This window comes from Anguilla anguilla, chromosome 1 (genome assembly GCF_013347855.1).
Source record: "Anguilla anguilla isolate fAngAng1 chromosome 1, fAngAng1.pri, whole genome shotgun sequence".
In the NCBI taxonomy this organism is placed as follows: Eukaryota; Metazoa; Chordata; class Actinopteri; order Anguilliformes; family Anguillidae; genus Anguilla; species Anguilla anguilla.
The window spans coordinates 23211921-23224172 of NC_049201.1; the positions used below are offsets into that span (position 1 = coordinate 23211921).

A 12252-nucleotide genomic window follows, 5' to 3' on the forward strand; every position below is an offset into this window, starting at 1 on the left:
GCAAGGATGACACTGTGTCGTGGTGTGGAAGTGGCTGAAGTGAGGTATCCATCAACAGTATTTAGGTGACAGTGTGGTGAGGGCAACCTTGGCTAATTGTTTCTCAGTGCTGTGTGGAGCGATCCAATCTTTACCTCTCGAGAGGACCCTTAGCGTGTCATTTGGCCTCTGTGTTTCCCCTTGGCCGTAGGCTTTCGCTGTTCGCGGCTGTGGTTTCAGTGTTTTTTTTGTTAGGTAAAACCCTGTACCCAAATGATACGGATGCAAGCCATTAGCAGGTCCCTTCCTGTGAAAGGTGTGCTCCAGGTGCGGTGGCCTCTGTCCCTCAGGATGTGGCTTTGGCTAGACCCTGTTCACACCCGACGGGGGGTTGGGAAGTGGGGGGGAGCAGACCTATTATGCAAAACCAGGGAGGAAGAGGGCTGGCACACTGTTAGTCGTTACCTATCCTGCACTATCATCTCTAATTGGTGAATTCACTCCGCATTTGTGTAGGCAACAGGCTATTATATTATTAAATTATGAGTTTGCAGAGATATTTCATATAGGTCCACATATTCCCTTGTGTTGGAGGCAGGTTTGATTAGGTCATGTTCTCAACTGTCTAACATGTTCTTTTTTACTTTGGTCTTACCTTATACCTTGTCCCGTTGTTCCCTTCCTCCTATAGTTCCCTTGTTCCCCATCATATCAGGCTCTGCTCTTCTTAGGTCCCTCAGTCCTTTGCATTGGTGAAAGGTTGTAAATGTGTGTTATTGCCTCTTGTTGGGAAGTTTAATTGTCTCCTTTTCCCTTTTCTAGCCCCACTTAGGATTGATTCAATAAAACTATGCACGTTATTGAGTTTACGAGGCGAGATTTTAAAAGCAAGCCTCGTAAGAGCGAAAGCCCAGACTTAGTCAAACAAGTCGCAAAAAGGTGAAATTTCCTAGAAACGGGGTGGTTCCCCTCGGAGCTTTCTCAGAAGAAGCTATGGATGTTTTTCAGTGCTATTTTCAGTATCACCAATGCTAACAATATTGTGTCATTGAAAGACACCCATGGTCATTTTATTGTGAATGGTGAAAGAGAAGAGTGCGTGATGTTCCTGACTCAAAGCTTGCTGAAGGTGCACGTGCTTTATCAGCAGATCTGGTTGTTTGCTAGCGGTGACAGTCATTATGTGAAACTGTGCTGTGTGGGGCTGCATCTGGACAAAATAGTCTTTGGAAGCTTGCATGGTCATTATTTCGTTTACTGCGGTCTTGATCACTGTTGGGGTCACCAGCTTTCTGTTGGGGTATGTCTGTATGCATGGCTGTGTTCTGCACGTCTTGTACTGGTGCGGTGCTCTACATTTGTTTATTTTATTGTTTTAAATATTTACTTTGCGGGGACATTTGTTACTGGTTCATGACTGTTCCAATCAATTGCACAGCATACAGTATGTATTCCAACCATATCCAATGTACAGTGCTACCTTAAAGTTGCAACATCAGTATAAGTACCGTATATTGGCTGGCTCCGTTCCCTGGTTCTTGTTAGAAAATGCATGCCATAACTATTTTTACATTTATAATAGTAATCTTCATGAATCATAATAGTCTGAATTATAGTATAAGTACAAAATGGCTTTATAATTGAGCTATTATTCCTTTGCTATTATTCCGGGGGGGGGGGGGGGGGGGGGGGGAAACATTGAGACATCTCTTATTAAACGGAGACTAGTGAGGAGCAAACGTATACGATACATGTCCAGCCTTTTTTAATTAAGATAGTAAAAAATAAAGGTAAAGAAAGTATGGCACTATTCATTCTTCTGTCTTGTGTGGACGTGAAAGGAGAGCTCCGGGGTCCTTTCCCGAGTGCCAGTGGACCGTGCCTCGGCGGGAGGCGGACAGGCTGACAGTCGAGCCGGATGGGCGGGGGTTGGGATGTGTGTGGGATCCGCTGCATTAATCAATCACGCTAATTCCTCAAAGACGCCCCCGTGCTCTCTGAATTTACAGAGAGCCCCCCCCCCCCCCCCCCCCCCCCCGCTCCCTGCTCAGTCCAAAACACATGGGGTACGGCTGCTCTCCTACCCAGCCTGGGGATGTAGCCAGTCATGGTTTTGAGGGTTTGCTCCCCCCCTTTGATTCTCCGCGCTAATGTGATTAGGAGCGATGCGTTTCAATAATCACCCACTTTGCCTGGGTTATGGGGTTGCCAGAGTGGCGGGGGTCCGCAGGTAGGCGACATGTGTTCGCAATAAAGGGATTCTCCCCTTGGGAGGATTATGTGAAAAGGGGAATTGCGCTACAGAGCTGGAACAGCGCTGCAGTCCAGGTGCACTGCAAAGGCCGCGTTTTAAGAAGAAAAACTCTACTATTCGGCGTTTCAAAGGATTTTACAAGGAAGAGAGGTATTTGAAATGCACGTTTGCCAGAAGCCTTTTTAATTCCACTGCATTTCTATAAATAATTTTATCAACACATTACTATATATGATACAGCTGCATTGTCAAAGCTACGGAATATCTGTATCAATTGACAATTTAACAGTTTACACCAGTGTAGAACAGATAGACTGAGACGGGTCTGCAACCCTGGAACTGGAGAGCCACAGGCTCTTCTGGTTTTTGTTGTTACTCTGGTCTTAATTAATCAATTAGAGCAGTTGATTACAAGCTTAACTCATTTCCCATTTGGGTGCTGATTTAAGCTGAAAACAATAACCGTCAGAGCTTGTGGCCAAGAGGTGCACGATTGCAGAGACTAAAGAACATTAGACTCAAAAAAGAAAATACTTAATTACATTACAGGCATTTAGCAGACGCTCTTATCCAGAGCGACTCCTTATCCAGAGCGACTTACACAACTTTTTTACATTGTATCCATTTATACAGCTGGATATAGCTATACTGAAGCAATTTCGGTTAAGTACCTTGCTCAAGGGTACAACGGCAGTGTCCTACCCGGGAATCGAACCTGCGACCTTTCGGTTACAAGTCCAGTTCCTTACCCACTGTGCTACACTCAGTCCTATACTTCAACAATCTCCTCTAACCGTAGCTCTCCCATATGCAAATACAAGTTTTGTAATAGTGGATTCTCATTGTACACAGTGCAATTACCCACTAATAACTAATAATGAATTGCATGGTTAGAGAATAGAGCTGGCCCCTCCCAGCCCCTCATCCACCTACTCAGCTTCTCCCTGTCATTCCGGTAGCTGGCAGATCAGCAGTGTGACCTAGTGGTCAAGGAGCAGAGCCTCAAACTAGTGCTACTGTTGGTAGTTGGGAGTCCTTTTTAGTAGATTATCCAACTTTATTTCTCCTGTTGCTGCTACTGTTGTGGCTACTATTACTGCCACTTATACTACTACTAAGTCTACTACAACTGTTACTACTACTGCTATTGCTAATGCTGCTACTACTATTACTACCACCACTACTACCACAATATCCAACTTTATTTCTCCTATTACTGTGCTGATGTGCATACTACTACCACCACCACCACTTCTACTACTGCCAGCACCACCACCACTAATAAAAAAAAATAAAAAAATAATATCTGGCTTTACAAAAATGAGTTTTGTTGTAATGTATTCATCGATGGATCACCTAAGAGAAAGCAGAGATCAGTATAGTATAAAGCAATCCCACCAATATATTTATGTATGAATTGGCATAAAGCGAGTGTTTGAGGATAACTGTCAGAATCTATTTAAAAAAGAACAGCTATTTTTCTTTCTTCTGTGGATTATTTCACAGCTGTAGTTGTGTAATGAAAAGGGATGTGGCAAATTTTGAGAAAGCAAATCTTTCTCCTTGGCAGATATCTAAACGGATATTTTCGACAGGAAAAAAAAAATTGAGAAATGGAAGCTGTCAAGTCGCTCTCTTTTGTCTCAGTTTTTATTTTGTCTGATGTGCAAAGCTTTCTGTGATCACAACTTGTGCAAGTGACATTTTACAGATCCCCTGCAATTAAGCAATTTCCCCAGCCGTTAATACACGTTTTTATTTGTTTTGATGCGCGTACGCTGTTTTTTTTTTTTTTTTTGCAGTCACGCTTTGATAATGTAAAAAACAGTTGGGGCTGTTTCCATTAGGGTTTGGTACAGGAGTGACATTGATCGAGTCTGCCCTCTTTGACAGGTTATTAAGTCACACGCACTTCATTCATCACGGTGGAAGGGTTTAGCGGAGGTCAGAAGTTAAAACTGATGGATGGTTTACTCGCTGCAATGTACGATGTCTGTTCATTAAAATATTTCTTGCTCACGTAAAATGTTGAATTCGGTGTCCCTTCAACTTCAAGGTCAACCTCTGGGGGAGATTAAAAACTCGAATGGAATTTTGGGATGAAAATACATACCTGTTGTATGCTTTTTAGATCCCGCCATCTTATATTCATTTGTGTGTTTGGGTTGCCACTACATACTTGATTTTCCTCTCGTCGCTGCCCTGCTCAGAACGTGTGTTCATCTGTGTGCCCTTGTGTTAGCCTTCTGTAATGCTGAGAGAGATAATCACTGTACCACAGGAACAGAACACCCCAGTGCACCCTGCAGAACCTAGACTGTCTCTTGTACACACTCCAAATACACAGGTACTCCAGCCCAGGCGGGGCCCTGTGTAGCTACAAACCCTCTCCTTAGACTTGCGTAAGACCAGGGGCTAAATCAGAGTGCATTTTGGGAAATGGAGTTTAGTGCAGTATTGAAACTAGTTGCTGTTTAAAGTATTTAAACTGAGTGTGTGTGTCTGTGTGGGAGACTGTCTGCCTGTCTGTATGATGCTGAGACCTGAATATGAGCTGCTTATCATGAGTTGCTAGAGGGGCTGAATAGCATGTTCTTATCATCCAACATTCTTATGTCCTGATTCTGGGGGCAGTACCTGCTGAGTAATGACTAACATTAGATACTGAATTTAGTAATCACGGTTTTGATGTAAATGTTTTCAGAGCATTATTTTTACTGCCAGTATTGGCTAGCATGCTAGCTGACATGGCTTTCCAATTCTTCCTTGCAACACGACTAACGTCACAGCAAATGCGGAGGTGACATTTCCTGAACATCGCCCTCTTTGTTAGTTTCTAGCAAACTGAATTCTAATGACCACAAATGTTACTACTTGTGATGAATCAGTGTTATTTCCTGTGTACACGATTAAGCGTACTCGACGCATGTCTTCACCTATCCCCAAACTGCTTTCCTCAAAGTTTCCACACATTTACTGGGGAAAACAGAGCATTCCCCTTATTCCCTCGTAAACGGGGCTTTACAGTATTTTGGGGACTTTGTTGAGACCAGAAAGAATTGCGTCCTGGCTTGTCAGTGGGGGATCCCTCTGATCGGCGTCCAGTACGCCCGTGTCTGGAACAGCAACCGTCGCCGGACCCCGCTGGTCAGTCTGGAGGAGTCCTCTAATGACGGAACACACAGAGCGCTTGATGCAACCTGGAATCAATGATAGATTTTTCTCAGAAGTCCTTTGGATCCATTACTTTCAAAAAATGTATTTATGTTGATGGACAAAAATGAAAGGAGTACGTAATAAAAGCCAGTCGACAGGATTATTGGAGCAATCTTCACAATCCGGCTTTGAGGAGCCAAATTCTGTCTTTCATGGAGTCGGTTTAGCCGCTCTTGTGATTTGTTACCAGAAAACACATGCTAGTACGTGTACTGTGGATATGTTTATTTACAGCTAAGGTTTTTACCATCTTCGGCAGTTGCGGTAGGTGATATGCATGGGTGTGCGGTAAATTGTTTATATATCCGTGTGACTTAAGCTCCCTGTTGGTCATTTGCTGGTAAAATGATCATTTTTCTGTCTTGAATGCAGCACTGCTCTCAATATAGTTATTTCTCCAGAGCAGTAACAGGCCTTCCTCTGAGTTACACAGCCATTTCGACAGATATATTTCAGGGAACATCTATCTGTCCTCGCATCCATACTTTTGGGATGAATTAGGAGTCTAATTTCAGGTAACATATTTGCCTCTGCTCCAGCCATTATGTGCAGCAGACAAGCTGTGTGCATGGATAGTAACTTAAAAAAAAACGTAAATACAGGAAGCCGCGTAGGAGAGTTGTTTCAGAGGGGAGTTGGGGAGTCCATGTGCCATGCATATTTCCTTTTGAACGGCAGTTCCCTCCTACACATCAGCTTTGGGGACATCAAACGTAGATCAGGGTGGTCCTGTTCACTTTGTACTTTGTATTGTAGGTGCACAAATTATTTTAATATGCTCACTTAACACAGAGTGCTGTGTGCTTAATACTGCACACTCCCTGCTAATCATGAGGTAATGTGTTAACCTTCACGAATGATCAAATATTCAGAAATCAGCGTGTACTGGAAATTCAGGGATTTGTTTTTGCACAGGGGTTTCAAGAATCTGTGAATCTTTGCGTTGAATCTTTAAGTAACGATTCAGCTGTGTATAGTGTGAATGGTATGAAGATGTGTCCTTTTTCTTTTCAATGCCTTTTTGTCATCCTAGTCCCTTCATTGCTCAGAGGTCTCATTGGGTTAAATGGTCCTTTCCTCACAGCCCAGCTGATGCGTCGGATTTTTCCGCCTATAAAGTAGTTTCACAGAGATATTTTAAGGTGAATTTTATAAACAGACTGAAGTTTGGCAAATCTGTTTCAACATGAAACCTGTGTCTTTTAAGGTATTGAAGCTAGTACCGTAGCACCAAAAGCTTGTTTTCAAAGAAACACTAACCATCTTCGCTAACAGAGTGGACAGCGTAAGAGTGGATAAGGAAATAGTGTCAAAAAACAAAATGAATTTACGAGAATCATTGGTGTCCCAGAAGTCATTTAAAGGGGGTGGAAAATGATTTATTTAGTTTTGCTTCTGGCCTCTGTCTCTTCCTCTTTCTGTTGCCCTCCGGGACATAATCTGTGCCCTTAGCATGGCTTAAACTCTAAAGGGTGTGATGTAATGATAACTGAGGCACAAAACGCACTCCATGGAAAATATTGGGAAACGCTGATGAATGTAGCGGCGATGACGGCATTTTTCATTTTGAGCCAGACGTGCAGCCAGTTGGGTTTTCCTGACATTTTTATTTGAGGAGCCAGTTCCGTGTGCTCATCAGTCCAAGGATCCTGTGCGAGGATATTTTTACAGCGCGCTCTATGAGGCAGTGAGTGTCATGTCATTTCCTGGGGGGAGAGTCAATAAACTGTGGAGCTGAGTCGGTTAAAGGAAATGGTTTTGCTGTCTTTTATTGGTTACACACCAGATACAAATGACTGCGAATCACAGTGCTAGAATAACCTTTATAGTATGATATTTATGTAACACATAATACATGTATTGTCATGTATAAATAGAAGATTTTTTTTTTCAGTTACAGGCAAGCACAGTGGTTTCTTTTCCCACATACGGAGTGGTCTTTACTGAAATTATTACCAGTGACAGTTTTCATGGAAGCACTATGGATAAGAACTTTGTGCAATTACCCAGACAGAAACACAAGGGCAAAAACTCTTGACAAGGCAGAACGGGTTTTGATGCAGTGCCATTCTGGCCAATCAGGCTTTTAGATTTAAAGGGAGATAAATGATTAACAGGCACCAGCTGCGGTCCTTCTTGTACAGTGTTAATCTGGAGACCCCACTTCTGTGATAATCATGTTTAGCATGGTCTGCTTCCACTTTAGATCATTTTTAAAGATCTCAAATTACTTTAAACAGCTCATGCCTCCTAATGTTTAGTGTACTAGTGTGTATTAGTGTTTAGTGTGTATTTTTAACGTTAGGAGTGTGATTATACACAATGTGCTGATCCAGACACCCAGCAGTTAAATCCCTATGTTATTAGCCGTGAAGTGAGGTATGTTTTTGTCTGTTTACTTCTCTTATGGAGAAACTGACTTCCACTGGCTGTTAATTTGTGAATCTAACAGGTGAATATCCTACAGTACTGTTGCGATCATGCCTGTCAGTTATGTTGGAGCCAAATGTAATTTCATTCATAAGCTTGGTCTCAAATGAGTTAGTGTGTGTGTCGGCTAAAGTTACTTGAAACGGGTAAGATCTGACATAAAGGAATGTTCTGTCTACCAAGCTGGCTAGGAATTAATTCTATATGCATCCATTATCCGGTTGCTATATCTGTACGTATCCCCCCCCCCAGACTTTCCGCTTGTTTCAGTTATAAATCCTTTCTTCACTTGCCAGAAGGAGATAAGCTTGCTCGCTTTCTGGGTTGTGTCATTGTCAAGAGCTTGCTAGCTGTGAGGGTTTGTGAATGTGGAAAACCTGCTAGCTGAGCGAGCTTGTGAATGTGGAGAGCCTGCTGGCTATGAGGGTTTGTGAATGTGGAGAGCCTGCTGGCTATGAGGGTTTGTGAATGTGGAGAGCCTGCTGGCTATGCGGGTTTGTGAATGTGGAAAACCTGCTAGCTGAGCGAGCTTGCGAATGTGGAGAGCCTGCTGGCTATGAGGGTTTGTGAACGTGGAGAGCCTGCTAGATACATGGGTTTGTGAATTCAGAGTGCTTGCTTGCCATGCGGGTTTGTGAATGTGGAGGGCCTGCATGATGTGTTATTTTGTCTTTCTGTAACATTTAAAATATCCAGCTCCAGGCAAATCGAGGGGAGTTTCTGAGTCGTCGGCCTAAGTAACTGAGTCCATTCTGCGTGACCTGTCACATTTACCATCTCCTTTGTGGTTTCCATGGCAATGCCTGCACAATCCCTCCTAAACTGCATCCTCACCGTGAGTGTACCCTTGATTTACGAGAGAGGAAAAAAGAAACAGACTGGTGATACCGCATTTCCCTGCCTCCCACCTCTTTCCACAGTTGACCAACACACCCCTCCTCCCCCCAAATCATCTTTTCCACCTACCCTCTGTACTAGTCACCAGTCCTACCTAAATACACTATACCTAGCCTGGAACATATTGCCTATCGTACCCACCCACGGTCTCATGCGAAGGGGCTGCAGTTGTCCTCGCGTGCGAAAGGAGTTTCTTCACAAGCTTTTATGGCGTTCTGTTTTTCCACGCGTCGCAGTGAAAAGGGCGCTTTGATGTGATCGAGTGGAAGCAGTGAGGGGCGTTTATTGTGAGCCCTGTCACGTTATCAGCTGTCGATAAACGCAGATGCTTTGCATACGCGGCTTCCCAGGAACAACTGAACATGGCATTAAAATGGCCGCCTCCTAACGACGCGGCTCCCTTTTCATTTTGCGCAGCCACAAAAATGCCCCGGCTTGGCTTTGCGTTCGGGTTCTTTTGTTTTCTCCTTTATGCGTTCTCTCTGGCCTTTTATGGACTCCTTTCTTTAAAAAAAGCCTTTGATGCTGCGTGTTTATGATGCAGCGAAGTGATCTCTGTGAATGAGTCCGTCTTTCCGTGGAGAATATTAAGTGTTGAAGAAAAACAGAATGCAAAACACTTAGAATTTTCTGTTTGTAAAGTCATTTTATATCAGTTGCGTTTCTCACACAAGTTTGGAATTAAGGCCGATGGTACTGTCAGTTATTGGAATATGATGCCATTCTGCAGTTAGTCTTGGATTGCTACTGAAAATATAATTTTAAATTTTTTTCCCCACTCTTTCCCTCTGTTTAGCTGCTTGTCAAGATCCAATGCACAAATGCAGTAGATTTGCCTTATATAGGTTGTCAATGTAATATGAAACAGTGTCCACATGCCATTGTAATAATTACTATGGGAGGTGTTTAGTGTCTGTAGCTACATCTTCAGTGTTCAGTCGTTTTTAGTTCCGTAACATTTGGTGTTCCGTAATGTTTAGTGTTCTGCAGTGTTTCGTGTTCCGTAATGTTTAGCAGTGTTCCGTAATGTTTAATGTTCTGTCGTTTTTAGTGCTCTGTGATGTTCAGTGTTCCGCAGTGTTTGGCGTTTATCGAGCGGCAGTGCTTATTTGTCTGTCCTGCGCAGGTTTGCTCTGGGAGACGCCCGCAGGCCTCTGCATGAGACAGCAGCGCTGGTGGAGGACATCGTGCACACCCAGCTCATCAATCTGGTATGACTGACATGGCTTCGTCCCGCACCACCCACACAAGTGCACGCACAAACACACGCATACTGTACACTCAGGTAAATACAGTATGAGTGTAGACACACAATGCACGCAGTATGTAAAGTATGTACAAGCGCACACGCTCTCACGGACACCCGTGAGCACACAGCACTGTCACTCTTGTGACTGTCACTCTCACAGAGCAGTGTAGGTGATGCGCGCAGTAGATCCGCTGAACAAAATTAGGCCCCTGGAATTTGTTTTATTTTGGCCTGTAATTAAATCAGAACAGGGATACCGCAGCCTGCCTTGTCACTTAAAGGACCGTTTTACTGAATACTCCGTGACTTAGAGGCAAAAGGCGCTGGTAGTGGTGCTCTGGTGGGAAAGACTGTGTTAAATACAGGGTAATGTTAATGCCGGGCTTACTGTACCAAAATGCCTTGCCTTCAGGCATCTTTTACGAGACTCAGTCAGCAGATGAAAGACTACAGTCAGAAAAACGAATGAGCAAAACCAAACCACAGTAAAATGAAAACAACAGACAGCTCTGTGTTATCGAGTTGAAGGGGGGTGGGGGGGGGGCAGGAACTGCATTCCTCTGTATGCAGTCACTTCATTAAAGCCAATGTGAATATTGCTAATTCCACACAGGAACCAACGCCGCGCACCTGATGGAAAGTAGACGCAACATTTCGGTAAAAACGATCGCGTGAAGGGAAAAATGTTACCCCTCCCTCGCACTGCGCGATAATCTCTGTCGTAAAGTTAGCCTGAAGGTATTTTTTTTTTCTCCTTTGAAAAGCATTAAAAAAAACCACAAACCTGAGAGATATTCTCCCAGATGGTCTTGTGGGTGTGTGTTTCCCCGCTGCAGGGTTTTCTGGTATGCCGATTCACCGTAAAACACTGAGGCGGATTAAGATCTTTTTTTCTAAAGTGCGTCTTTGTTCTTGGATGATGAGGGGGCGTGTCTTGTGCTTTACGCGGTTGTAGCTTTTAATGACTCCGAATAGCTAGGTTAAGGAGCCGGAGCACTGCGGAGGCGATGTCTTGTCAGCGCGTGCGGCCAACAGGTGCTCGTCGAGGGGGGCACGCTTCGCTCGTTTGACCTCTGACCCTGGACTGCTGCAGACTCTGAGTAGGGGAAGTAGGAAGCCAGACTTTCTCTTCGGCTTGTTCACCTTTGACCTGCAGAGGCCTGGGTTCACATGTATAAGACCACTCATAGCGAATGTTCGCTCTTAAGTATAGGAAGATTCCTGTATATATTTATGTAGGAAAGAACAGGATAATTGTGTAACTGCGCTACTGGAAGTAAGAATAACACACTTATTGTCAGTGACGCTGTAGGGCTGTCCAAGTGTCAGTTGAAGAGTTGTGACTCAGACATTCCGGCTGTTTCTGTGTCACACAGTGAAAAGGTTAATTGATTTCCTAACCAGTCCAGGATGTGCAACAAAAACAATTGCGTTTTCATTTCCAGTATTACTACATGATCTTCCTGACCTGTCTGTCCTTGAGGTTTAATGTTAACAATCAAATGTGTAAGATCTAGCTGGCAGTACACCTTCCTGAAAAAAATGAATGGCTAGTTAGCAAACGTAACCTCCATTACCAGTTGCATTAGTTTACTGCTAGCTACCTACTATCTACTGTAACAAGGTAGTTAGCGAGTATATATTCTCCTGCAGGAAAGAAATAATTTTTATTTTGTAGTTGCTGTCATCATGATTCATAGTTATTCATGCTCATAGCATGATGTCTGACAGGTAGGTCAGGTGAATCAGGTAGGTCATGCAGGGAAAGTTGTCTTCCTGTAACACCTGCTTCGGTTGTGCGTTGGCATTCATGCGTGAATTGTCGCTCTGTGTGAAAGAGTTTTGAGAAGCCAATACCTTCATTCTCAAACCCTCATTTTATGTCATTTAACGCACCTCTCAAAACTGTAAAGCGAATCTTAAAGGTACTCCTAAGAACTGGTCTGGTTCTTTGATAAGAGTTACTTTTAAGCAGCTTTATGGCATATTCTTGTGTGCAACTTTTGGCTAAGAATTGTTTTCAATTTTGAAAGCTTTCTGAATGTGTTTCTGGCGTAATTCTCAGAAGGTTTATTCCTACAAGTCTAGATGTCAGAGGCCACTTGGAGAGCTTAAACGGTCCAAGCACGAGAAAATGTGTTTGGGGATTTGACTTTTTCCTCTCTCCACATCAGTCCTCCTGTTTGATTTCATATTTCATATCCTGAGCCTTATTATTTAATAAAAA

At 43.4% G+C, this 12252-nt stretch overlaps 1 protein-coding gene across 3 annotated transcripts in view; it reads left to right on the forward strand.

Annotated features, from left to right (window-relative positions):
* The window catches only part of supt3h (SPT3 homolog, SAGA and STAGA complex component), an 82489-nt gene that overhangs the window by 40407 nt on the left and 29830 nt on the right, over positions 1-12252 (forward strand). For 2 of the 3 annotated variants that reach the window (XM_035431727.1, XM_035431719.1), the window contains exon 3: positions 9903-9987. The exons of the other annotated variant lie outside the window; for it this stretch is intronic. In XM_035431727.1, the coding sequence (XP_035287618.1) occupies positions 9903-9987 (85 nt within the window). The remainder of the gene's footprint in view (positions 1-9902; positions 9988-12252) is intronic. 3 annotated transcript variants of the gene reach the window in all.